Source organism: Aspergillus thermomutatus, assembly GCF_002237265.1.
Source record: "Aspergillus thermomutatus strain HMR AF 39 chromosome Unknown NODE_73, whole genome shotgun sequence".
NCBI classification, from domain to species: Eukaryota; Fungi; Ascomycota; class Eurotiomycetes; order Eurotiales; family Aspergillaceae; genus Aspergillus; species Aspergillus thermomutatus.
In genome coordinates, this window is record NW_020798122.1 from 9,909 (window position 1) to 36,675 (window position 26,767).

Consider the following 26,767-nt stretch of genomic DNA (forward strand, 5'->3'; position numbering starts at 1 on the left):
AGCAAGGCAGATGGAAACTAGGAGGACTGCCCAGTCAGCAAGCATACTCTTCACTGTCTACCCTCAGCAGGTTGGAGAGAGCAAGCAATAGCGTGAAATGACGGCTGCAACAATGATTTAACTCCCCAAATGTGCAGGCAAGATATGCCGAGAGCAATGCAAAAATCAAAAAGGAATGGGACGACCCGGGATCGAACCGGGGACCTTCAGATTTGCCTAAGCTGACGAAGTTAACTTCAGTCTGACGCTCTCCCAACTGAGCCATCGTCCCAATAGATGAGTAAGAGGCGGAACTTAGTGTTCTATGGACAAATGAGGTATCCTGAGACGGCAGCAAGAAAAAAAAAAAGATTATTGGACTGATTTTGGAGCCAGGGAAGATGAGTGCTCGGTCTGCATGGGGTATAAAATGACCATGGGAGCGGGTAAAAACAAAAAGTAATGGGACGACCCGGGATCGAACCGGGGACCTTCAGATTATCTGGTTGCTGAAGTTATCTTCAGTCTGACGCTCTCCCAACTGAGCCATCGTCCCAATTGATAAGTTTGGGTTATGGTTTTTGAATACATAAAGAAAAAGAAAACTATCTTTGTATTTTCTGTGTGGGGTGATGAGCATTTGAAATGTTTGGGTTATACCTATGTCAATCTCTTCCTCTATCTGCTTGGGGTTTCCGTGGTAGGTGGTGTGTCCAAGTGAATTCAGCTGGGTCTAGACTTTTGTCAACCTGCTGAAGCCGAGTCTGAGCCCGAAGGAGTGGTGACTGGTGAATCTCTCTGTTTGCTGTGTGCGAGCATTGTTCTGATTGGTGTGGTGCTGCTATTTATTTATCAGGCATCTAATATGAGCATTGGTTAATTGTCAGGGTGTGACGTCTCAGTCTTCATAAGCTATTGCTGGTTATATATGCTGCTGGGTTAGAAGGACGGGTCTATATATATTGCGCAGCATTGTCTACGCGAGCAATGAAATATGCAGTCAACATGACTAAAACCCCAGTGGTCTGGACAGGATAATGAGATAAACAGCCTAGTGGATAAATAGCATGAACCCTAAGCTATATACTATTAAGCCGATGTACTGCAGACTACTACTCATGCATGCTATTACTCTATATATCCTGCAACTGCAACTAACAACCAGACACACATACAAGGGCAGACGCTTGGGTCTAGAGATAAATATATTTCAAGATCACCTGTACGAGAGGTAAATAAACCATGAATGAGAACACACATGGTTCACTGTGCCGACTGATTACTAAGTCATCATGCTTGTTTGAATAGAAACGAGCGTCTTCCCAATGGAGGATTAAGGCATCGAGCTATTAGATCATAGTTATAAATAGCCCAAGCTTACTTCATCTAATGGGACGATGGCTCAGTTGGGAGAGCGTCAGACTGAAGTCCACTTCGTCAGCTTAGGCAATCTGAAGGTCCCCGGTTCGATCCCGGGTCGTCCCATTACTTTTTGTCGATATGTTCCCATCATAACATTTTTTTTGTTTATGTCCACCCACTCAATCACCACTGACTGGATCAGTGGGTAGTATCTGAGCTGGGTCCAGACCGCGCCCAGCTCGGCAGAGTGTTCGTGGTGCTATATAGGCTGTTATATGTATCACCATTATGCAACCTTCTGATCTATCCGGCCCACGGTGCGCCAGAATCGCATGCAGCAGATCCAATTTCACCACATATGTCCCCAAAGGATCATTATTTACTGCCGCAAGTTCGTCGTGCCTGCCTGAAGGACAAGTACATTACCCACAATTCTATTATCAGTTTGTACCTTGGCAAACAGCACCAAGAGCCTCTCTGGCGTCGGCTATGACCTCGTCCAGCGATGAAACGGCAGCTCAAGTCTGGTCCAGCCATTATTGCGTCTTTCAACCACGACGACGTGCCCAGCCTTGTCTGTTGCCTGCGAAATTTAGTATTCCTCGGCGTGGACAGCAAATCCAACCAGTGCCTAGGTAGTAATGTATAGCTGCCTGCCGGATGAACACTCGGATCATTGCAAGCTCTTTGTAGCTCTCCTGAACATTTCCGCTGATTGGGTAGATTCGAGGAAGGGATTGCTTGCCGATATTCGGCTTCTGCTCCCCAAACGTTCAGCCAAATTCTAAATGACTCGGTCAATTAGTGTGACAGTTCTTAACAACAACATCAAAGAGAGAATCGGCCGCGAGAATAGCAATGTCAGAGAGAAGATTAAAGTCGTCAGAGTCTTACACACCCGAAGATGGTATGACAATCCGACTAAGGATGACTGATACATAGGTTTCATCATAGAAAGGAAAGCGAGTATGCATAAACAGGGGCACTCACGTGAATTTATCGAATCACAGTCGCCAAATTCCATTGAATGTATACGCTGAGCGGCGATGACGAACAAAACTGGCATGAGGAATGTCAAGGTCGAAAGCAAGCCGTTGCAGAATGTCATATGACTGTTTACCCACGCAAGGCGTTCTCAATCATCGTAGGATATGATTCTGCGTCCAGCAAAGTGCGAGCCACGCGCATGTGCTTCCCACTGTGCTGTAGTATCTCCATCGTGATCAAGTCCCCCTCGTAAGCTTGCCTCTTCTGACCGCTTCATTATCGACGAATCCTGCGCCTCATTTGGCTCCAAGCCAGTGCCCTCTTTCGCCTCAGGCATCTTCTCCTGTTGACCGTCCGGAATGCCAGAGGGCGTATCTTCTTGACCTTCAGCAGCAACACCCCCAGAAACCTGCCTCACAGGCGTTAACTCACGGGCCTCTTCAGCCAGCTCCTCCTCTCGTAGTTGCTTCTCGCGAAGTAGTGAGTGGATTTCACTGTGTCTGAAAATTCGGATCTGCTCGTCCGTGAGAGTACGCTTCACGCCATCTGGGTAGTAGCCGAGACCGTCATCATAATCAACCTCTTCATCTACAGTCTCGCTATAGGTGTAGTCGAGCGATGTGATTTGTTGACTACTGGGGAAATGCTTCGCTTGGAAGGCCTGCAAATCTTCCTGGGATTAGGGAGACCATTAGTTTCTAGCATGGATATCATCAACTTAGGGCGAACTCACTATTGTGATGGACGGTATCTGTAGACTCGACATCATGGTGGAGGTGTGCACATGCAGACCTCTTGATTTTCAGGAGTTGAGTGTGGAAGAAGGATAAGCGCGGGGTGACGTGTTAGCATCAGTGGAAGATGGTTACGCGACTTAGGTTAGTATAATTACGGTATCGTACTACGCGGTACAGGGCCTGGTGCCTCAGGTACCTTGCCCATATCTAGACCGCCATACACAGTTTAGGGCTCGCAAGGCGTACTCTGTAGTAAGGTAGGTTCTTTCGGTGCTGTTTGCTATAAGCTTTGAAGTTGATATCGTATAACAGTTATGGAAGACCAAGGGACTACTAATTGAGGAACGGTATTACTTTTTCTCTAAAAAGGCAGGCCAAGCATATATTATTCAATCCTCACCAATTTACGCTTCGAGCGTATCGTTCACACATTCGAAAGTGGTATGCTCGAGATAGTGTTCCCAATTTTGGCCTTTACACAGTCAAAGTGAATGATCAGACTTCGTAAGCCGCGAAGATCCATAGCCTCAATTTCCTTCTTCTGCTCCGGCGTTGGTTCTGTCAAGCTCCAGGCGAGGGAGACATGGAAACAGTGAGAAAGGTCTTCGGGCTGTGTATCTGGTTTGATGCTTTCAAGTCGTCCATGCATGTGAATTGGCTCAGTCGACCTATCTGCATACAGCGGTGGTTGGTCAAAGTGAGCTAAGGAGCGGTTTGCCAAGGCGAGGAGACGGTTCAAGTTATCATTAGCGGGCTTTGTCACCCGTAGGACGAGGAACCACCGCGTCTTTTCGTAGTTGGAAACCCAGTCGAGGCTATAAGGGTTGATAGAGAATCTGGGTGGTCTGTTAACAACCTGACCGTCTATAAGAGAAGCATGAAATACTCACGCAGGGACTATAGAATCTTGAAGAGCCCTTTGAAACATATCCATGAAAGGCTGCCTCTGTTCAGTGCGAAGAACCACTGGTCTGGAGAGACTGATATGAAGCGGAAGCTGGACACCAAGATCACTTCTTAATAAGCTATGAATTTCTCTTGCGTGCCCTCCTAACTTGACTTCGGCTTGTGATAAGATACCATCTAAGACAGTGAGTTCTCCTTTCGACGGATACCCTGTCCAATTCAGTCACCTTCCGTAGATTCTAGGCATGAAACTCACACTCTAGGTATATATGGGTAGGCCAGTTCCCTTCAACATGGGGAATGACACGCTTACGGCCTCCGTGAAGACTGGGGTCGTCTCTTACACTCACGCGAGTGCTCGAGGCATACAGATCATGAAATGCAGGCGGTAGTGGGGGTAGAGATGGCACTCGATCATCGACGATAGAACTGTTGCGACGGGGTTTCTTGGCTGGTCTGGGTAATTTCTCCTCACTCTCTTCTGTATCCGACTCTGTATCAGAGTATTGCACCAAAGCCATTGCGGCACTGGGTATGGGTTGAGGCCAAGAAGACCGGTTTGAAGAAAGAGCAGGTTTCAAATTACTGTAATGGTATTACTGTTTCTCACTCGGTAAGAATGCTCTCGTCAACATGATTTTTCCGCGGTGTCAGCTTCTCCTTCCAACACAGTCGGTTTTATTCTCCCATCATATGTTGTCAATTGTTTCTGAATATGGTCTCTATGCTTATTTTGCCAAAGTAGATTGTTATCAAGGGTGGTGTATGATGTATCAAGTCGAAGTGTGGAAAAACCACAAATGAGTCCACGATTACACAAAAAGAGAGAGGGAAAAAAAGCCTCGCATTTGGAGTAGGAGAATACATAATTGAAGGGTCATGGATTCATGCTCTGAGACTATAGTTAGACGTGCACTTCCTGTCTACAGATTATACAGCGAGCAAGCGTTGTAATACTGCTTGATGGGTGTTCATATTTAAGTGACCTGATGCCCTGTGATGAATGTTGTTCTAGAACGAGTGAGCCCCTGTCATAGAAGTGTGGGGTAATGGGTAGCATTGAAGTCGAAACGTTGCAGATTTTTCCACAATCCATGACGCTCTTTTGGCCGCAAGTCTCTGGAGGCTAGACCACATCTTTCAAATAGGCCTGATAATAAACTTTATCTAGAACCCAGGTAACCGTAAGATTCATGGGTGAGTGCTCTCTGTCCAAGTCGCTCTGCTTTCCGTTTCGACTTAGTCTATCTGCACTTTGCCTACTCCGTAGATACAACAAGCCTTACTAGTTAGTAGTGCACTCTTAAGCGCTGACGCTACGTTCAGACTAACAAGAAGCTTAATCTTTGCAATAAATCTAACAAATGAAGTCCTTGAGATTAATATTAGCAATGCATATTTCCCTCATTGACTGCTTAATGCCTTATTTAAGCCGAATGAGAAGAACAGATTGTAGGGTACAGACAAAATCTTGTGCCTGTGCCTGTCATCTGTGAGATTTCTCATACGACCACGCAACGTCATAGGACTCGTTCTATGAGATTCTGACAGCCAACCTAGAACATGATCTTCGACAGGAGATCATTGAGTCATATTCAGGCACTCGAACGTAATTTCATCGAAATCCATGGATCGACGGGAGCGTCGGAAGGCCTTTTGAGGCGAATTTTGCGCGGGTTCTCGTGGTTGATCATCAGTTTCATCATCGAGTCCCGCGGCCGATGCAACCGAATGGGTCTAGTCATTCGGCAAGACCCATACACTAGACTAAATAAGGTATAATCCCTGAACACTAAGCCCAAGAGGGAGGGGTGGGCCTCTTATCGATAAGCCCCAGGACCCTTGGGCATGTACGCAAGTCAGTCACGTCACTCTTGGTCGTACACTTCGTAGAGTGTAGAAAGTCTTTTCGCCCTTTTCTACATCTTCTACGTACTCTTTCTGTGTCTCTAATCCTTTCCTCGAACGTGCTTCTTGTGCCTCAACTTTTGAGCTAACAATTGCCAATAATCATCTTCTCTTTGCTTCGAAACACCGCTATTTCGCTCGATCACATTTTCAGACCCCAATCGGACCGTCAGCCCCACATCAACAGAAAGTATCGGTAAGATTACATTCAATAGTGCACAGGAGCACAGGTACTATTAGACACCTGCGTCTCTGTCCAAGCCAGGAAATTCCAGAGATTAATAGCCAGAGAAGATTTCTTTTCCTGAGCACTTCTCTATCGTCTCCCTCAAAGTCAAACAAATATGGCGTCTTCCGGCGACACCATGTATATGGCTTCGTATCCTCCTCACCAACCCCAGAATCAGCCTCATCACTATCCCGTGAACGTCGATATGGCCAGGGGTTTGGGTAGCAACAACCCCTACCATCGCTACATCTCTCCTTCTCCTACTCCTTCTCCTACTCCTTCTCCCTCTTCGTCCACTTCGACTCTCAACTCTCTCAGTTCTCAACGCTCGTCTTCTCTGCCTTCGGTCTACTGGTCTGGTGAACTCGAACACCAGCCAGTAGAGCCAAGGAGAAGACGTAACCTTCCAACGTATCACCATAGGTACGCTCAAGGCAACCGCAATCGCGCCAGTTACCCACGCGGATCGCTTCTTGTCAATCCAGATGTCATTGATCGCCTGGACACTGCGGGTGTCTTCCATTACCACCATGAGAGCCCATACGACGCCGTCTACGCGGAAAGAAATCACGACGCCAAAACCAGCCCGATTGCAGCTCTCGAAAAATCCACCGAGGAGGCTCTCAAAGCGACGCCAAAGGACAAGATCGCCGATTGTCTCAACAGCCATCGCCCCTTGGATGGAGTCGCATTCTATCCTCCTGGAACTACAGACAAGGAAGGACGAACCTACGAGTACGAGGAGGGCACCAACATGATGAACGACTATGGCAATTTCGTTCGCTTCCCAGGCCTGGTAAGTCGCCTCGATGCTTATTCGTAATCAAACTTTAAAAGTACTGATTGATCTGTTAGAAATTTACCGAAGAAGACTTCAGAAAGGATCCATTCTACAACGGCCCGCTTCCAAAGCCGTTCGAAATTATCCGCAAAGCATTCAGCCGTCATTGTCGCAGTTGGAAGCGCAGTAAAACCGCCTGAGTGTCGAGCAATCAACAGCCTGCCTGCAGGGCACTGCCACTATTATTGAATGCACCGCTTCTTCGCTGTCATAATTGCAGAAGAACAGTCAAAAAGCGAAACGATCAACAACCTGCCAGCGGAGTGCTATTATCATCCCCCAACATTGTCAGTCTTCACCATTGCAAAGGCAGGTTTATATGGTTAGCGACAACAATCGACAATCCATCGTTACTCGACCTAATGTATGATTTCATGACTCGGAATATACGACGCGAAACCTACGCCATTACGAATATATACCCGGTAGATAGGTGCAATTTTACGAGACGAGGGTTTTTTCTATGCCTACTTTGAGCCTTTCCCCCCTCAATGATGTCTCACCTGTCCGACAGTTTCAGCAAACGGAGAAAATCGCGAGTTGAGGGCTTTTCATTGAGCGGTAAATGCAATTTCGGGGTTGGGAAGAGATACCCGGAGTTTTGGGCGCAATTTGGGATCATGTAACAAGGGTTTTTTTATGCCGCATGAGCTTTTCCCCCTTCTTCCTTCATGTATGGCTTGCTATATCTGATGGGCTTTTTGGGGTCGGTTAATCCTGGGGTTAAGGTTCTTTGGGATTCAATAGTTTTCGGGCAATGGGTTACTCATGTACTGCTGCAATGAAAGGCACAGGCTCAAGTTTCGTGCTTCTACCAAATCAAACAAATGGTTCAAAGCCAACTCTTCTTCCCACTCTTCCTGGTAGCTCCTAGAATTCAATAGACAGCCATAGGCTTAGCCCCAAACATGTAGATTTGGTCGAACACCGGTACTTTAACCAAACCCTGGTAAGGCGACTGTCAAGTCGTGCTATGACTTGCCACATCCTGATCGGTGTCTGTTGCCTCTCTGCTAAAGCAGCTTGTTTAGTTCTTGCGTCATGTCCGTCAGTCTGATATCAAACCGCCCCAATACTAGCAGGAGAGCTACTCATACATAAATGGCATGGCCTTGAAATGCCTTTAGACGAATAAAAGTATGCCTTACTGCATGAGGTTCTCTCTTCAATATCACTTGCATTCTTCACTACCAAATCTGCGGCGATACATAGGAGTTTCTCAAACAACCATGACTGCAGTTCAGCCCCATACTCTGCATAGCCTGGGACCGGTTCACCCACCCAAAGTCGAGAAGAGGGCTATCAAACCCTCGATCGCGAGACATGTCAACATTCACGTCAACGATCCGCTCGATCATGACGCACCGGCCATTCTACACGAACCTCGCAGCTACAGCGTCGTCGAGTCCAAGGGGTCGGCAGTCGTATTGGTCAGCGGTGCGGGTGGAGGAGTCAGTGGGCCCGCCGGTATCTTATCTCTAGGAACCCATTGCCACGATGTTTGATACGTAGTACTTTGTTCTACGGAAGATCGGCAATTAACTGCGCTGTACTGTGTAGGTATCTATCCTTCTCTGGCGGATAAACTCGCCCTACTACTTGGCATCCCCTGCATCCGACTCGACTACCGCCATCCAGCGAGGACGGAGTACTGCGCCGCCGACATCGTCGCCTCGTTCACCTACCTGCGGGAGCACTTCAATTCATCGAGCTTCGTCCTCGTCGGCTGGTCCTTCGGCGGGAGTCCCTGCTTCACCGTTGCGGCTCAGGAGCCCGAGCGTGTCCGCGGCGTGGCTACCGTTGCGTCGCAGACGGCGCAGACATCCGGGATCAGAAAACTGAGTCCGCGACCGGTGCTCTTGCTGCACGGGACCGATGATATGGTGCTTTCGGCGGCATGCTCGGAGACTCTGTACAAGGAGTATGGGAATAAGGGGCCCAGGGAGTTGAAGCTGCTCCCCGGGGATGACCATGGACTCACGCACCATGCGTCTGAAGTGGAAAGGATGATCTTTGAATTTGCTGCTAAAACGCTGGGATTTGAGAAGCTGTTGAATCAGCCCACGTTGGATCAGGCTGGAGAGGATCTGGTTGAGAGTCGGGATGAGAGGGTCAGAGAGATGCATGAAGGGCATGATCTTGAGGGCGGCGAGAGGTTGGATTACTAGTGGTAAGGAAGAGATGCTTGATCATTTCCCCCTTCCTGAGTGCATGCATGTATGTAGGTATTGTTCTTTGTTGGTGTTTGATGAATAGCGAGGTTTTAGAATGGCCTGATCTTGACCCGTTGGAGCGAGCCTCTACCAGGTCAGTTATAAGAATTGACTTAAACCAATGGAAATATCCGTAGTGTCAAATAAAAGCTCATAAAATGAACTAGACACAAAGTAGATAGACATTACTTCGGACTGCGTGGCGTGGGACATTCCATGCCGTCGATAGTGATCATCCGATTATTGCGGTGGCGGAACCACGCGCAAAGGAAGGGCCAGCTTGTCCACTTCTCAATAATCGTTATTGAGGACTCGAACATACCACGCTGTAAATAGTGGCTATCTTTCTTTCAATCTCACAGTATAGATTCATATTTCTCTTTTACTCTTCTTCCATACTCATTGCATAGCACTGGATTTCTTGTGCCTTCATCATTGCCTCCCAGTTTTCGAGTCTCTTTGGCTTTTGTCTTTATCTTGATTGATAATCCTTGAAGAGGCCCACTTGACTGTTTTCATGTAGAGGGCCACAAAGCAACTGATCATCATTTTCATCACTCCTTTCGATCTTATAAACACCATACTAGTACATGCATTCCTGAAATCGTGGCAGCAAAATGCGCTCAGCAGCCAGGGTCTTTTACCTGGCAGTGTTCGCCTTTTTGAGGCTTACCGATGCCCATGAGGATCAAGATCAACAGCGATATGACCACTCTGTCTGCGCAGTAAGCGGCTTTTACTACCGAGAATGCTTCTATGACTGTTTCTGACCATGTCATTTTCAAGATTGATCCCTCGGCCACCGTTTCCGACGCCTGTGTTTCTTACGTCACCATTGATTCCCTCAACGATCAGGTCTACAGCCTGCTCCAATCGATCACGCAAGAGACGGATTTCTTTTCATACTACCGCTTAAACTTATTCAACAAGCAATGCCCGTTTTGGGACGATGCCCACAGCATGTGCGGCAATATCGCATGTTCCGTCAACACAATAGAATCGGAAGAGGATATCCCGTTGACGTGGCGCGCGGAGGAGCTCAGCAAATTGGAAGGTCCCAAAGCAGGCCATCCAGGCCGCAAGCTTCAAAAGGAACGACCCAGTGACAAACCGCTTCAAGGCGAACTCGGCGCAAATGTCGGGGAAAGCTGTGTGGTCGAATACGACGACGAGTGCGATGAGCGCGATTACTGTGTACCGGAAGACGAAGGGGCCAGTGGTAAAGGGGACTACGTCAGTTTAGTAGACAATCCGGAACGATTTACGGGCTATGCAGGACCGGGAGCCCACCAGGTCTGGGACGCCATCTACCGGGAGAACTGTTTCCTGAAGTCGCTTCCGGAGACGGAGCTGTCTCCGCATCCACCTCTAGGAGGCTTGCAGGCCGTCAACGACTTCCGAAACGTGATGCAAATGGAGATGAAAAGGTCCGAGGGATTGCCGTTTGACAATGAGTGCCTTGAGAAGCGGGTCTTTCATCGCCTCATCAGCGGCATGCATGCGTCCATCTCGACCCATCTCTGCTGGGATTATCTCAACAAGACGACCGGACAGTGGCACCCCAACCTGCAATGCTTCAAAGAGCGTCTGCACGATCACCCAGAGCGCATTTCTAACCTGTACTTCAACTATGCGCTCGTCTCGCGGGCCGTGGCGAAGCTGCGGAAGCACCTTCAGAATTACACCTTCTGCACAAGCGATCCGCTTCAGGACACCGAAACCAAGAAGAAGGTGTCTCAGCTGACTGCGACCCTCGCTGATCGGCCGCAGATCTTTGATGAGAATATCATGTTCCAGGATCCAAGCGCACCCGGCTTGAAGGAAGAGTTCCGCAACCGCTTCAGAAACGTGAGCAGATTGATGGATTGTGTTGGCTGCGATAAATGCCGACTGTGGGGCAAGCTCCAGGTAAATGGATATGGAACGGCCCTGAAGGTGCTGTTCGACTACGACGAGACCAAGAATGGCGAAAATCCACCACTACGGCGAACTGAGCTAGTGGCGTTGATCAACACTCTGGGCCGCATTTCCCATAGTTTGGCTGCTGTACGAAGCTTTCATCGTGCCATGGATCTTGGACAGGGCCAGACTTTCGCTATCAACGCGGGAACGCCCTTGTTGAAAGAGCACCCTGGCGGTCAGAGATCGAGGGTCCTTTACAAGGATGGAGGATCAACTTTCTATTACGAAGACGACGAAGACGACTTCAAGTACGCAACGGAGAGATTACCATGGGAGAGAAGGCCCCATAAGGAATCGGATACTTTGTGGGACGATGCTAAGGCCGAATTCGAGGTGGTTTGGAACACATACGTCTACGTCCTGAAGAGCTGGTGGAATATGCCGAAAACTTTGTAAGCTTCTTCTAATCCCTGTCCATCTGGACGGTGACTGACCGCTGTTTCTGTGTTGCAGATGGGAAATCTTCGTTCTGGAAGCCAACCGGGCCTGGAGTTACTGGCTGGGTCTCCCTGTGCCCCCACGGTCGTGGAGAATCCAGCTTCCTCAACGACCCGAGATGCGCAGTCGTGACGAGTTATAGTCGATTCCAGAGTACTAGACCACTTATTTCGCAGCCATCGGCGGCTGCCGAACTGCATAGATATCGGGAGGTTTGATCTTGTTTCGCGGCGTCTAGTATAGTTGGCGTTGCATCTTGGGAGTTCTGGAGCGCCTGTATCATATGGGTATATTGAGTCAAATGGATTAGAAAGTTTCTTAATTGAATTGAAACACTCAGCTGTGGTTTGGTGTTGATAATGTAGGAGCGTATCGAGAACAGCTGAGAGGCACATGAACATCGTCATATATCAGAGTCAATTCTCTGAAAGACCATGATGAAGCACAGCAATAGTCACTGTGCAACTGATACATACAAATTGCTTCAGAAGATCAATAATCAACCTCATGATGATGAGGATCACCACGGCGTTCTCCGGCTCAGACTGAGTTTCTGTCGGCAAAAGCAGACAGCCTCGGCATCTGCGGCCACATGCACCGTGTAATTTTTGTCCTCTGTCCGACTGTCGGTTGCCCCCCGTCAAAGCCAAAGGGCTCCACCGCCGAACTCCAGGTCTTCCCCATCTTCGCTCGACCGTCTCGTGGTTCCCCTCTCTTCTTCGCATCAATCCCATCATCCTCACATCAATCTAGCAACTTGCCATCTAGTTTCTATCTCGTTACCTAATTTTCGGTTGGGGTCAAATGCGAGGCTGGTGAGAATTTCCCCTCTCCGGAACTCCATGGCGTCGGTTTCGCCACCTAAACCGTGGGAGAGAGCAGGCGGTGCTGCTAGCGGTAGGTGACTCGCTACTTTTGAACACTTATCATGTGCTGTCTCTATTATCGAGATTTTGGTCGCTGATGTTGTTGCTCCGCTTCACCAGGGACTGCGCTATCAGCGTCACCCGCCGGTAATTCGACCATGACTCAAACAGCTGGCGCTGCGACAGCGCCGACCGCTACAACCTCCTCACCCATAACCGCCTCAACAACATCATCCTCTAGTGCTCCCTCCTTACCCTCTCGCCCTGACACATTGAACTCCGTTGTAAACCGGACAGCGTCGAACTACTCGCCCTATGGCACATCGCGGTTTGGTACCACTCCGTATGGAACCGGGTATGGCGGGTATGGCGCATACTCATCGCCGTACTCGCGCTTCGGCACGATGGGCTCCATGTATGGAGGCTATGGTGGCTACGGGGGTATGTACGGTGGTATGGGAGGCATGTACGGTGCCGGCATGCCGGGCGACCCCAATGATCCCAACAGCTTGACGAATTCGTTCAGCCAGAGCACGCAGGCTACCTTTCAGATGATTGAGAGTATTGTGGGTGCATTTGGTGGGTTTGCTCAGATGCTGGAGAGTACATATATGGCGACTCATAGCTCCTTTTTCGGTATGTTCCCTGTCGTTAGTGGCTGTTTTTTTTGGACATGGAAATTAACTGCTTCGAAGCCATGGTCTCTGTTGCAGAGCAGTTTGGGAATCTGCGAAATACTCTTGGCTCCGCCTTGGGAATTTTTACAATAATCAGATGGTTCAGGACGTTGATTGCGAAGATTACGGGGCGACCCCCGCCGGCTGATGCTGCCTCCCTCACACCCTCTGCCTTTGCGGCCTTTATGCACGGGCGCTCGGCCCCTGCCACGCTCCCAGACGGCTCTCCTGCTCCGCCCAAGCCGTCGAAGAAGCCGTTTTTCATGTTCCTGATCGCCGTCTTCGGTCTTCCCTACTTGATGGGCAAGCTCATCAAGGCCCTCGCGCGCTCGCAGGAAGAGCAGCGTAAGCAGATGATGCTGGGACCAAATGGGGAACCCATGCAAGCGCCATTGGATCCATCGAAGCTTGACTTCTGCCGGCTTTTGTATGACTACACTCCGGAGTCCCAGGAAAGCGCCGGTATCGATCTGGCCGTTAAGAAGGGTGATATTGTCGCTGTTCTCAGCAAAACAGACCCCATGGGCAACGCATCCGAGTGGTGGCGCTGCCGTGCTCGGGACGGCCGTGTTGGCTACCTCCCAGGGCCCTACCTCGAAACCATTCAACGAAGACCTGCGCAGCAGGCCATCACCTCCAGCAGCGAAGCGGGCAGCCGTAGCAATACCATGACATCCGCCATTGAAAAGGCTCATGCCGGCGATGAGAAGAAGCCAGTCCTGAAGGGGAAAATGGGCGACATTTCGCCGGAGAGCTTTCAGAAGAGTGCATTCTACTCATAAGATGGGCCATTGACATTTTCGTCATCACCTTTTATTTTTATCACTCTAGACCATGAACAAAAGATATGGCGGGCATATCTTGTTCTGGCCCGACTTTATCACACTCTTCCCCCCAATCCTTGTCGATGCATCTGGGGTTTGTGACGGATCATGAGCTCCTGGGAGAATTGAACGACGACGCCAGGATACTATTGCTTTTGGGTACATTGGGACATGGATGTTTCTTTTCTGTCTCTTATTTGTTCTTCTTACGTTTGAGCGAGGGGTTCCTATCTATATCATCTACTTTTTTATGCCGTGTATACTTTACTCAATGACAACTTGGCTGGATACACAGACGTGCATTCGACTGTTTCATCACACAGTAGGCTGTTGCAAAAGTACTACCATGAAGCCCTTGTCCACTTCATCAAAGGGGTACTTTTGCTCAATTAAAGGTCTCCCTTACAATCCATCCCTCCTCTTGCGTCTGGAGCGCCTGGTCGAATGATGAAACCGACACCAATTTGAAACCGGGGACACCGAAGCATTTGGGCATCGCCGCATCGTATAGCTACGAGTAACAGTCTAACGGATCTTAACTAGCACACCGCTAATAGCTTTAATTAGTTTTTGGCCTACCCCGGGGAGACAGAACATCCTTGGCCCCTCTCCTCGTTAACAGTAGACCTATCGCAACCAGACCGGAACAAAAACTATCGTCGAGAAAACCACTTATCCTGAACAGCGCATCCCTCGTTCTCCTATCATATCAAGTGTCCGTGTGGCCATGTCTATGGCACGACAAGACAACAACGGGAATCGTAGTACACACTACACACTGCGCACTCGGGATAGGACCCATCCGGCAAGATCCCCGGCGCCTGAATCAGCCTGTCTCACTCTCACTCCGCTGGACTCGACAGCTTGAATACACGGAGTAGGTACCGGTACCTCAGTAAGTAATAGTAAAGGATCGCCCGTGCATCTTCGAAGGCCGAGAGCGCATCGCATCGCATCGCCTGTTTCTAACGCTAACGCTTACGTGCACTGTACTACTGGGCCCGTACTCGATGGCCTGAAGAGTAGCGTACATTGGATCTTACGCTTTAGCTCACAAGAGTAGGTAAGGTCTGGTGATGGATACCTCAAGGAGTAGTACTATCTACTCCGTAGAATTAGATAGATAGTGAAAGCCGAAACCGAAGACGAATCCCTGTTTCGGCCCTATTGTCTTGGCGGCGTCGTCGCCCATCGCCCATCCTGGTAAGTTGTAACTAGGTAGTCTAGCCAGGGACTCTCGAGTGTGTGTGTGTGTGTCTTCTGTTCTTGTATGCAGTGCGCTATGCAGTGCCTTGTCTGTGGCTAGGGCGGATTGGAGGCGGAGATTTTTTCCGTGGGTTCTTTTGGTGGTTGGGATCCCTTGCTCTGGTCTTGGTCTGTTATGTGCTGCGCTGGGGGTTAGTGGTACGGTGTACGGTGTAGTGTTACTGCCGGGTGAGTTTGGAAGACTTGTTTCCTTTTTGTGCGTTGGATTCTGCGGGTTTGGTCGCCGTGATGGATGATGAAATGCAGGTACATTTGTTGGAGAGTACGTACTTCTACCTCTGTATTGTGTGATTGGGAGGAGTACTTGTCTACAGATTATATTCTGACTGAGGGCAGAACAAGTATCTCGATTGGAGATGATTGGTCCCCAAGGACTCTACAGACGGCCCTGAGAAGAACGGTGCACATGAATTCTCAGAAGCAGTCTCAATGTTGGATGGTCCGCCTCTGACACACGTCAGACTTGTCATCCGGATGCACGCGGCTGCCATGTATCTCTGTAATGCCTGTTTTGTGCGGAGCGCCAGCATCATGGGTTCCTGCATCTCATTCTTTTGACCCCAAGCAGAATACTTTCTGGCCAGCTGCACCGTGATCACCAACCCAGTCATCTTCAGTGACCACGGACTACCTTCCAAACCTTCGGTGCACGCAGGCCCGCTTTTCATCCCGGGCCTCACATCCCCAGACGTCCAGTGGCTGCAATGAGAACGATCCCGTTGATGTGCCAGGCCAGGAATGACCAGGATTTGAAAATATCCGTGGAAGCGAAACGTCAGGCAGGATGTGGGCGATAAATGCAGCATGGGTTTCGACGGGATTCAGAGCGCTCTGTAAGGGATGGATTATGTAGAATAGTTTGCGAACTGGATGTGTCCATGAAGCAAGACAGCAGACAAATTGTTGCCGAGCTAGCCAGCCGCTTCCATGTTGCCGCTAGCTCTAATGGTTCACTTCTCCGCTGTACAGACCCCGTAGGTGATGATGCACAGCATGAAGACAAGATACCTGACCCTACTCTGCACCATCTTCCACTGAAGTCAAACCATAGTTGTCTATGAAAATGATACTGCATGAAATGACGATGAACGAGACAGATTGAATGTTACACGGAAGGGCAAACGCAATGATGGGTAACATGCTATATGGTGGTTAATAGTCAAAGAAAGGTGATCGCCATGATCACTTTTGTGTCAAACTCCGCGGACTTCCTGTGAGACCATGCTGTTCTAGACCAGACCATCAAGCCCTGGCGAGATTTCGAGTTCGAGACGACTGGCAGCGGCTGTTTTTCAACATTCTTCTCCGGGTGTAATGAAATTCGACATGGTTGCCTCGAGGTGCTTGTCGAGGGCTATAAGACGATCCTGAAATGAATCCAAAGCCTGCCAAGGATCTTCATTCGATAGGTCCTCCATCGGTCTTGGTGTAGGGTGCGTCGAGGTAGGACTGAGAGTGGCCGCCGACAATGATTGGTTGTCATCTAGCTCGGGGCTTTGAAGAGGGTCAAACTTGTTTTCATCTGCTTGTTCTTGTCAACTTGGTTTCAAAACGGTAGCAGGTGCTATATCATAAGTTTTGTATCGTATCGATTCCAAGGAGAAATCGGAGTTGGCAGATGATAGATCGAATAAGGAGAAGAGGGGCTGCTCACGGTGCATTGAGTGAGTTTCCGGTAGAGGGGACAAGGCCGCAGATCGATCGTCCGGTTCGGGAGTGTAACAACTCATGTCGGATGGGGTGTCTAGTAGCTCTATTAGCAACTTGGAGTCCGTCAAAGTCCTCGTAAGGGGATGTACCTGGTTCAGGGCTTGTCTGATGGGAGTCGTTGCGAGAGTTGTCCCAGGAAGCACCGTACCTACGGACAAAGCGTGCGATGCGCTTGGAGTCGACTTCCTGACCACCCACTCGAAACGCGGTTTGCTTGCCTCGAGCAGCTCGCTTTTGCTGCTTTCGGATCATCACATGGACTTCTTTGGCCTTGATGTTCTTTCGGACATGCCATGCTGCCAGACGGTCCTTGTATTGCTTTTCTCTGGGAAGTCCAAGTTAGGGAAGAGGTTCGAAACATTTGATGCAGTTCACCACAAGCGACCCAGAAACAGAAATAAAAGCAAGGCAATGCAAGAGGAGAAGAAAAATGATTGCCTGTTCCTGCTCCGTTGACGGGATCCAGACAAAGCCTTTCATCTTGAGGATAAAACAGGCATGATCAACTCAAATGAGATGTTCGTGTGATGTTGAACCGTCGACCAGAAATGGACACCAAGGGAATAAAAGGAAGAACGAAAAGAGTACGAGGAAAAGGAAGACAGTACGATGCAACGAAGTTATATTCATGCTCCATGATTCGTTTCACATCTCTTAGTTTCAGCTGATTGTCGCGATAGAGACGCTCAATGACCGAACGGTACTCATTCCAGTCGTCAGATCTGCGGGGGCGAAAGATTGCTGAGGAGGATGACGACGAAGAAGCAGAGAAGTTGGACGACGGGGCGATGGAACCATCCATCATAAACGAATCACCGGAACTTCTCCGGTAGTCATACTCTAGAGCTCACACGAGGGCGAGACAGCTGGGAATGGTGATCGATGTAGACGGCGATGAGTTGTGGAAGGTGGAAGGAGGAGGAACGTGGGGAAATAGCGGACTAAATGGAGAAGAGAAGGGCAATGAAGCACAATGGAAACAGAAAAAGACTTATGTAGTAGAGGAGTGTAGCTTGCAGGTCGACAGTATCATCAGTTTGTCGGTTGTCTGTTGCAGCACAAGCAGCAGTGTGGTTGATTCCAGACAGTCGTATGGAGTTGTAGGTAGTTGTCAGTTGAATCCGGTTCAGATGCAGGAGTCAGTAGTAGGAGGAGTAGATTGGTGGAAGTAGCAAAAGAAGCGTCAGTAGATAGGTAGGTATTGTAGTGACACACGCTCTATTACTCAGACAGTAATACCAATCGCAGTAATGAGAGGCCAGTCTGTAAGTGCGTCGGGTAGAGGGGAGGTAGTAGGCAGTCAATTGCCTCAGGTCGTCCGTCTGGCTGTGAGAGAAAGAATATCTAGCAGTCAATGTAAGAGGCAAGTAAAGCATGTGTGTCTGTGTCTGTCTGTAAGTACGTGGTAGATAACTAGCAGCCTAGCTGGTATCTAATAATGATAAAAAAAAATGAATTTTCGAGCAGCTTTTTTATAGGCCATTGTTGTTCCTGCTTTTCTTCCAACAGAAAGCTGCCAGCAAATCCTTCTATAAAATTCGAAGAATTGACTATCCTGGATGACAAAAATAATAATAGCATACTTATGAATGCTAGATACTCCGTCGCACATTTCAAATTAGATATATGAATTCTTACTACTCCGTACTGAACCAAGAGAAAAAGAAAACATCAGAATCAAAAGGAAATATGTATTGGTGATTGTCTGAGATTGACTGTAGATCAGAAAAAAAGGGAGGAAAATCGATAGAAAGAAAGAAAATAATACAACGAGGCTACCTAACCAAAGTCAAAAGGATGGATACTAGTACAACCCGGGGCCAAAAGCAGGCTAAGGGAGCCCACCCGGCGGCCTAAGTACGGGGCTAACACTTCCTAGCTGGTCGTGGTACTTTGGCTTGATTCTTGAATATTAATATGAATTATAAGGACCGGACAGCGAACAGGGGAAGACAGGAAAAGGCCAATGTCTGAGTAGTACAGCGAAGAAAGACTAGGGTTCAGAATCGAAAATATTTATGAAAAACAAACCGAGATCAAAATCAATATATACATAGATATATATAGGAGAACTTGAAATGCTCATATCTTGTCAAGGGAGAAATGTCGAAAGTCGAAACATCGCTGAGCGCTGACAGCCAGCGACTAGCAAGGACAAGGACCTCTGCTTGCCCTTTGCGGCCACTTGCTGCTGGAACAGCGCGGAAATCCCGATCCTTGTTCCCGTGGGCCAATCGGTGGGCTTGTAGCTAGTGGTACTGATGGTCCGTGTACTTTTGTTTTGATCCCGGACAGAGGTACGGATACATCCATATGTATCAGTATTACAGACTAAGTACCTACCATCTCTGTAGTAGCCTAGTCTAGCTAATAACGATGAACACGGGTATAAACGGATAAACCCACTTTTCTCCAGTCCAACTAGCTCTAAAGCACCATAGCTCTACAGCGCTAAGTAGTCTAGCCCTCCTCGAGCAGGACTTTTCAATAGTTCTTTGTAGAGTAAAGTGAAGCAATAGGGGCTTGGCCTCTTTCACAGGAGAACAATGTACCATATCCTCGGTGTTCCATCATGGTATTCATACTACTGTCATGCTAGAGGGGGTACTCCGTACTCAGGCATCAAATCTACGGAATGGGTAAGCTCATTCGAATGAGGTGACAGTCTAATCCTGATCGCCTGATCGTGCTTCGCGCTTCGCCCTCCGTACCGTACCTCTGTCGTCTGTAGGTAAAGAATGAGTTACGTACCTTCGTTACGTACTTTGTGGTTTGCCTGCGCTAATCCTGCAGGTGTACCATTGCTTACATGCCATCCGATGCAGCTACTGCTCTATCAGGACTAAGGTGACTCCTGTCGTGTAGGGTATGATCAGGGATCGACTTGACTTCATTAAACGACAAAAAAAGAAAACATCGACGGACGAAACCGAATTTTGTCAAATGCAAATGGAGATCTAAATTTGCCTCTGAAACTTGGCCCCCATCACCTGTCGAGAGAGTCTTGGGATGGAGGGTATCATGACCACCAGCATATGTATGAGCATCTCGGTACTTGTGTAGGTCCAGGCATGGGGCAAAACAGAGCGAGTAACAGGATAAGTGGACAGGAGGCGCCCCATCTAGTACTAACTATTGACCGTTCATGTCGCCTGTTCAGCTTCCATGCTATTCAAAATCGATGTGGCACTGCCTAGCGTCTCGAGTCATGGTTCGATGACATGATGGAGAAGAGGTCTGAGCTCCAGTTCAATACTGAGTAACGAGTCTCCAGGAGACTAACTGACTAACCAACCTCTGGTGATCTGACTCTCAGATGTCATCGCTGATTGCTCTACCTGGATGCAGTACTTTGTTAAAATCGCCACTTTTCTCCTTTCTTCTCCCAACTGAAAGTACTTACAGCCCTGCCTAGTACCTAGTAGTCGAGACTTGTCACTTCGTCCTGAAGAAGTAAAGCACTGGAGACTGTAAGGCACCCTTACTCGGCTGGAGTGTCCACTCCTTTAGGAAAGAATCGGCGGTGGGTTATGCTGGTGGACCAGATCGGATGTGTCCGTCCGGTTCCATCGACCTACCGTACTTACTGCTCTGAGTCGATATCTACTCGTACTTCCCACTATCCCACAATATCGCGACACTGATTACATACATGCATACATACACACATACATCCATGACCATCGTCGCACAGAACCCGGAGATTATCACCTTTAAACGAACGATTCAACCTGGGTTTCCTCTAGTACCGATGTGCTTTCATTGGGTAGAGGATACTGTTGAGAAAGCTACTCTGTTCTCCGTCTTTCATCACCCTCCCCTGTGGAACGGGTTACTGGACCCTATCCGAGACTACTAAGCATAATCCAACGGCACAGAGTACTCCGTAGTAAGTCACAGACATCCAAAGGGGCAGAGCCAGCACTGGTCGGAAGAGAAAAGACAGTCACCGAGTACAGTAAGTATGGAGTATACTCAGAGACCCAGTCATCATGCATCCATCAACATTCGGCACTACTACGGAGTAAGGTGGTAAGCACTCCCTTACTTCAACCGGTTCAATCTTGAGATGACATATCCCTCCTGGCCCTAGAGGCTAGAGGCTAGAGCAGTACTTAGCCACAACGTCAGGGAGACCAAGCTGAGGGAGCAAGGATCCTTGACTTTGGACGTCCACTGCCTTGTCATTTTCAGTACCCTGATTCGTGGCGGAATCATCCATTCTTTCGCCTCGAGTAGTCTAAAAACGAAATGGGTGGCAAATGCCGTAGACTGTGCGGTGCAGTGTAGTGAACTGCAGGTCAGGTCAGGAGGCCCGGTCCCCGGTTCCGCCGTTTCGAGTCAAAATGATACATTATCCAGGTCCGCCTCGCAAACTTTCAATATGCAGAGTGGACACTTGGCTTTTGGCGTTTGACAAAGAAAGAAAATAACCTCGTGTGTCGGGAGCGGCCCGAAACATCCATTCCTTGTTTGACGTGTAGGATCATCTTTCATGAGCGATCAATCATCATCAATAATGAAGTAAAAGGTTGACAGTCCCAGCGATATGGATCAGCAGAATGACAGGCTCTCGGACCTTCTGGTTTCTTTGTTCTCGATGTTGCTGCTTCCACCCTCGTCGATTGGCCTAACGGCGGATGTGATGGGGAAGACAAAGAGAAGCAAGAGGGACGAAAAAGTAAAAAAACAATGCGGTGGGTGGGATTTGTTCGTCGTCTAGCTGGACTAGTTGGTAAGCAGTAGTAGGAGGTATATTTACCCTCTGGTCCGTACATTAATATTATTACTAGGCCGATGCAAGAGTCCCTGACACCTGTCACCTATAATAACCGGAATAAGATTGCGTTGCGCCTCCTCCACTTCCCTGGTTATTACGGGAACGTGTCATAGTGGCCGCCAGGCTAACGGACGATCTCCCGTTTTCCCTCATATTGCCCTCGCTTGTAACAATTGACGACGAGTAGGCACGGACCGGGTCTGGTTGCCATGATTCAATAAGGATCAAATCCCAACTCGTCGTCGTGGACCGTACAAATCGTCCTGTCAGCAAATGTCCGGCGACCGCTATGGCAGGTCTCGCATCCCCATCTATTTTCCTACGGTCATAGGAAGGTATGTCCGAGGAACCCCCGTTCTGCACCGGAGCCACATGATGGTTGAGCAAGAGAAAGAAAAGGTAAAGACGCTATCCTCTTTACCGCCTAGAGACCGCATGAAATGCCATTAAGTCTGCGGAGTACTGTCGATCTATGCCTATAGCTTCCTATGAGATAATGACCACAATGGTCGTGCTACAAGGCACAACGCAAGGGCAAAGGACTGTCATCCGCAACACTCGCACAGCGACACAACGCCAAGTCGAACCGGTCGAGGCCTCAGCTGGATTTCCGATCCTAAGGGGGTGGACCGAGGCAACGATGAGACAACTTGCGTGCCAAATCTAGACCAACCAGGTTGCGTCCGGATACGTTTTTGTCCTTCCCGATAGGTGCCAGAGCGCTGGAAGCGAATGTCACAAGTGCAACGGCCACATAATTGGCCATAGGCAGCGCGGCCCGGTGGATCGTAGTAGCGAAATCCTTGACACCAGCTTGACGCCGGCTTGAGAGGAGGCGAATCAACTAGGAAGAGCTGCTTGAGGCTACACAGCATGCCATATATCCATGTTGTCCGGTATGACGCTGGTCCTACTTTCGAGTTGGACTGGCCGTTGCAAGTCTGGCCTGTTCGCCGGCTGCGACGGCTGCAGCCGCCACAGCTGCGGAATTACTGGATCCAGCACTGGCAACATTGCTTGCATGAGCTAGTAAGAATTTGCAACATGTAAGCGTGTACTTGCACGCACGCGTCCAGGTCTCGTCGTTTTGGTTGAAACCAAGTTTGATGCTCGCATCGCCGATTTTGTCCCGCTTGATCTCGTACGGGAGTTTCAACCCTGTGACGGCAGCATTACCGTGACCCCGACGAGTCGACGAGGCAGGTGCTGGCGTCGTCTCCACAAATTCTCCCAGCTGACGTAAACATTCCAGGAAAGCGACCATACCTGCATCAAACCGGCGGTGAAGCCAGGGGAGATTGAGCGGGAGATCTCCAGAAGAGAAGAGATCGAGAGTGGTGATCTTTGGCGCCGGAGAGCTCTCTGCGCTACCCCCACCGAGCGCAGACTGAGCTGGCGACGTTCGTGGATATTCGATTTTCTCAATCCGTGACATGGATCCCATTGGCTTCAGTCGATACCCCTGAAACTGGAATCCCAATTTCTCAGCGATAGTGGCCAGCAGTAGTGCCGTCTGACCCCAAGCTGCATTGATCTCCGGCCACTCCACCGACGGATTGGTCAGACGACCCAGTCGCAGCCCATTGATGGTGCCAAAGTAGCCGTCATGCCCAATACAGAAGGCATCATTGTAAACATTAGTGCGTTGTAGTCGTTCCAGCTGGCGTGAATCATGATCGTACCGCATATTCAGGGCATCGCGTTCGTTCTGAAATTCGGCAAGTGTCAAAGCAAATGCGTTCCGGTCTCGCCAGAACTTCTCCTCCTCGAGGTCTAGCTGCTGCGACTCTTCCTCTAGAGCGGCGATTTCCTCGTCCAGGGCGGCCTTTTCCTTCTCCAATGCGACAAGCTCCTCATATGCCGCCTCTTCTGCCGCGAGAGTCTCTTTGAGCGACTTTTCAGCCGCCTCGATTTCCTCAGCGCTGGGCACTGAAGAGTTCAAATCCCTCAAGAATGATATGTAAGCGTCCCGCTCCTTGGTGGCAGACACAAGCCGTTTCTGTAGCCCATCCATGAGCATCTCCGTGCACTCAACACATATCGGGTGGTCTATATCGGAGCGAGCTGATATGATTTCAAACAATCGATTTGTTCTCTCTACTTGATCCGAGAAAGACCCTTCTTCTGGCTCCCGTTCGTTATTCGGGGCGCCAGACGGCCGTCTGTTCGCCCACGACTGACCTTCTCCGTTGTTGCTCGAGCTGGTGTGAGGTGGGCCGACCTGTGACTCCGTGAGCATGACGAACGACATATTGCCGCTGTCTCCTCGGCCCAGCCTAGGAGGGTTGCTTTGGCCGCTGCCCGCAGGCCGAGGTGCTGGGATCGATCTTCTGTACACCGGCGACGTAGCATGCTTGGAGACTCGATCGTAGAGCTCTCGTCTTTCGGAAGGAAAAGAAAGTAGTGTAGAGGATGTAGTGTTGTTTTCCGGAAGAGTTTTGCCTGTCGAGCCTATTCATTGATGAAAACGACAAGAGTTAGCGAGCGTGTGCGATTCGTCCATAGGAAATGCAGCTGGAGCTTTACCGACGAGCAAGTCAAAGGCCGCTGGATTGAGCGACTCAAGGGAGCCATCCAGCTTCAGCGGCGTCCGACATTTCTGGCAATACATTTTCATAGATTGTTGAAGATGTCATTCCATGCATTATGCGAGAGAAGAACCCGTTGGATAAGCTGGGTGATGTTCTGGCCAGACTGAAAAGCGCACGGAGAGACATGCACTGTGTTCCGCAGGGAGGAGACGTCATGCAGCAACCCGTGCTCGGCGTCGCGTGTTTTGTCCGCTTTCTGAGCCATGGAGAGAGCAGATTCAAGGTCTTAAATTCGCACCCTTATTGAAAGACAATTAACTATAGAGAAAACTTTGGTTATAACAATACAGTCCCGCTCATGAATGGATTGCCATTCACTTTGTCCTCTTTGTCATCCGCATTGTGTGAATTGCATTCGACCTCCATTTGCTACCCATTCAAACAGGAATAACACATCGACTGCCTACAATACTGCAACACAACTTTATGATCTTGACGATTGATGGACGCTCTCACACATTTACACTTCAATGACTCCCGTGATCCTTCCAACATCCCTCGAACAGGAAGTCCCTCAATTCTCCTAACCCGCTGCATCACAACCGCATCTCGAAAAGCTCGAATACAGCCCTTTCACCTTCAGTGTCTGCCTATGCCTACGAATTCTGCAGCTCACTTGACCCTCAATCATCATGGAAAGGCCTCAGAAAAGACCCCGCTTATCCTTGGCTGGTTACGGCGAAGACTCGGACGACATAGACCTGCAGGAAGCCAGAGCCCAAAATGACTTGCGTCTCAAATCGATCTTTGAACGCATCTTCGAAAAATACGGAAAAGATTTCACAGATATTGGGGATGAAATCGATTTACAGACAGGGAAGATTGTGGTCAATAATGGTCACTTACAGGGGATGTCCGGCGAAGATGACACTGGGGAAAAGGACAACAAGGACGGGTGTTTGTTCAAGGAAGATCTGCCCACCTCTGCGATTCAGATCTCTGATGCTACGCTGGGAGGATCCATACATGTCTCGGACACAGAGGCAGAGACTGGCGGTGACAACGCAAAGGATGGAGAGCAGCTACAGCGCCCACTCACATCGCTGCAACCGCTCCCGGCGCTGCGGTTAGATCGGTCTTATGATGAAAAGCAGCCACCTGAAACGGCCGATGCGGGCTTAAACTTGGATGACGATACGAAAAGTGTGGATTCCTTGTTGGACTGTGCATTGATCGTCCCCAATGAGTCGGATGAACCTGATACTCGGGCCCTGCCGGCTGGAAGTGAGGCTTTTCCTGCAAAAGCAAATACTACGGCTGATACATCCAACCAATCCCAACAGCTGCGTGGAGACAAAGCTGATGAGCCAACGGAGTCTATCTGGCGCGTTCCTGAGATTAAAGGCGAGTTCTCGACGCCCATTTTCAACAGATCACGCCCGAAGCTTCCTTCGACTGCTGTCCGGTCTGCATCTCCTCCAGAAGCGGGGTCTCTGTGGACACTCCCTGGAAAATCAAGGCGCAACACGGACGGCAAAAAAGAAAAAAGCAGAAAGAAACTTGGAGTCGGCCAACGAAAACACAAGCACCAATCAAGCCCCGTCGTGCACAATTGGTCCTTTGCAGAAACCCCTGACGGAAGCGAGTCGGACGATCCTCTGCAGGAAGACTATCAACCATCGCCAACACCGAAGACCGCCATTCACATTAGGGGCAAAAAACATGTCCAAATCACTCCGAGTCGCACAAATGATGAGCGCAGACCGCTTCTCCCTCAGCAAAATCCTGATTCCCAACTAGCCATGAATGCTCTTCGTGGGGCGACAGACACCAAAATCGCCAACGGCGCAGCTTCACAACCACAGCCTGAAACCATTAAAATACATGCAGATCAGTGTATTTCTGTAGATACACCTATCTCCGAGGCTGAGCAACACGCAGACCCGGTCATAGCGCAGGCGTCCACTAGTGCTGGAGCCAAAAGGACACCGATGACTCCAGACGAGGCGAAGCTGATCGTCCGCATGAGGCAAATTGAAGGAAAGAAATGGAAGGAAGTCCTAGAACATTTTCCGCAGCGAAAACTAATTTCACTCATCCAGTGGAACCAGACGCATTGGACTGAACGGCATGACAAGCCGCCTCGACTCTCCAACCCTTGGTCGAAGGAGGAGGTGGACAAATTGCAGAGCTTCAAGGACCAACAAGGTTTAACTTGGCCCGGTATTCGTGCCGCCCTTCCCGGTCGTTCACACGCAGAAATAGAGTTCGCACTGTTGAGACTCTGGGCTGAATTGGATGACGGCTCAAAGTACGGATTTGCAAAGCTCGTGAGCGAAGCGAAGCCGACAGGCAACCAAGCCCAAATCCGCCGAGCAGTCACTCTCGACTATGTCTCTGTGACCGAGCCCAGAGCGCCCCTGGAAGAGGACGATCATGAGAAGGAGAAGGAGAACGTGTGAGGCGCGCACCCAGAAGTTCCAGCACCAACGAAAGGCAGGTTGGCTAATGCCGCAATGATACGATTGCGGCACGCTTTGACAGCAAACCC

At 49.4% G+C, this 26,767-nt stretch overlaps 8 protein-coding genes across 8 annotated transcripts; 5 read left to right on the forward strand and 3 right to left on the reverse strand.

Moving 5' to 3' along the window:
- Window positions 1-2,476: 2,476 nt before the first annotated feature.
- Window positions 2,477-3,097, reverse strand: CDV56_102027 (DUF3807 domain-containing protein; the record flags this gene model as incomplete). The annotated part of the gene is made up of 2 exons (XM_026755646.1): window positions 2,477-3,001; window positions 3,062-3,097. 2 exons carry the CDS (start codon window positions 3,095-3,097, stop codon window positions 2,477-2,479), a joined length of 561 nt encoding a protein of 186 aa, XP_026615163.1.
- A 392-nt stretch (window positions 3,098-3,489) lies between these two features.
- CDV56_102176 (HVSL domain-containing protein) lies at window positions 3,490-4,492 on the reverse strand (the record flags this gene model as incomplete). Its single annotated transcript, XM_026755795.1, has 3 exons — window positions 3,490-3,901; window positions 3,956-4,181; window positions 4,228-4,492. The coding sequence occupies 3 exons, from the start codon at window positions 4,490-4,492 to the stop codon at window positions 3,490-3,492; spliced, it is 903 nt and encodes a 300-aa protein (XP_026615164.1).
- A 1,731-nt stretch (window positions 4,493-6,223) lies between these two features.
- On the forward strand, window positions 6,224-7,089 carry CDV56_102537 (uncharacterized protein; the record flags this gene model as incomplete). Its single annotated transcript, XM_026756156.1, has 2 exons — window positions 6,224-6,904; window positions 6,964-7,089. The coding sequence occupies 2 exons, from the start codon at window positions 6,224-6,226 to the stop codon at window positions 7,087-7,089; spliced, it is 807 nt and encodes a 268-aa protein (XP_026615165.1).
- A 1,089-nt stretch (window positions 7,090-8,178) lies between these two features.
- On the forward strand, window positions 8,179-9,117 carry CDV56_102781 (uncharacterized protein; the record flags this gene model as incomplete). The annotated part of the gene is made up of 2 exons (XM_026756400.1): window positions 8,179-8,416; window positions 8,510-9,117. 2 exons carry the CDS (start codon window positions 8,179-8,181, stop codon window positions 9,115-9,117), a joined length of 846 nt encoding a protein of 281 aa, XP_026615166.1.
- Window positions 9,118-9,779: 662 nt separating this feature from the next.
- On the forward strand, window positions 9,780-11,704 carry CDV56_102977 (ER oxidoreductin; the record flags this gene model as incomplete). Its single annotated transcript, XM_026756596.1, has 3 exons — window positions 9,780-9,887; window positions 9,949-11,516; window positions 11,578-11,704. 3 exons carry the CDS (start codon window positions 9,780-9,782, stop codon window positions 11,702-11,704), a joined length of 1,803 nt encoding a protein of 600 aa, XP_026615167.1.
- A 700-nt stretch (window positions 11,705-12,404) lies between these two features.
- On the forward strand, window positions 12,405-13,887 carry pex13 (peroxin PEX13; the record flags this gene model as incomplete). Its single annotated transcript, XM_026756898.1, has 3 exons — window positions 12,405-12,459; window positions 12,549-13,064; window positions 13,124-13,887. The coding sequence occupies 3 exons, from the start codon at window positions 12,405-12,407 to the stop codon at window positions 13,885-13,887; spliced, it is 1,335 nt and encodes a 444-aa protein (XP_026615168.1).
- Window positions 13,888-22,595: 8,708 nt separating this feature from the next.
- On the reverse strand, window positions 22,596-23,924 carry CDV56_104325 (beclin 1; the record flags this gene model as incomplete). The annotated part of the gene is made up of 1 exon (XM_026757944.1): window positions 22,596-23,924. One exon carries the CDS (start codon window positions 23,922-23,924, stop codon window positions 22,596-22,598), a length of 1,329 nt encoding a protein of 442 aa, XP_026615169.1.
- Window positions 23,925-24,908: 984 nt separating this feature from the next.
- On the forward strand, window positions 24,909-26,678 carry CDV56_104540 (Myb-like DNA-binding domain protein; the record flags this gene model as incomplete). Its single annotated transcript, XM_026758159.1, has 1 exon — window positions 24,909-26,678. The coding sequence occupies one exon, from the start codon at window positions 24,909-24,911 to the stop codon at window positions 26,676-26,678; it is 1,770 nt and encodes a 589-aa protein (XP_026615170.1).
- Between the last annotated feature and the right edge of the window lie 89 nt (window positions 26,679-26,767).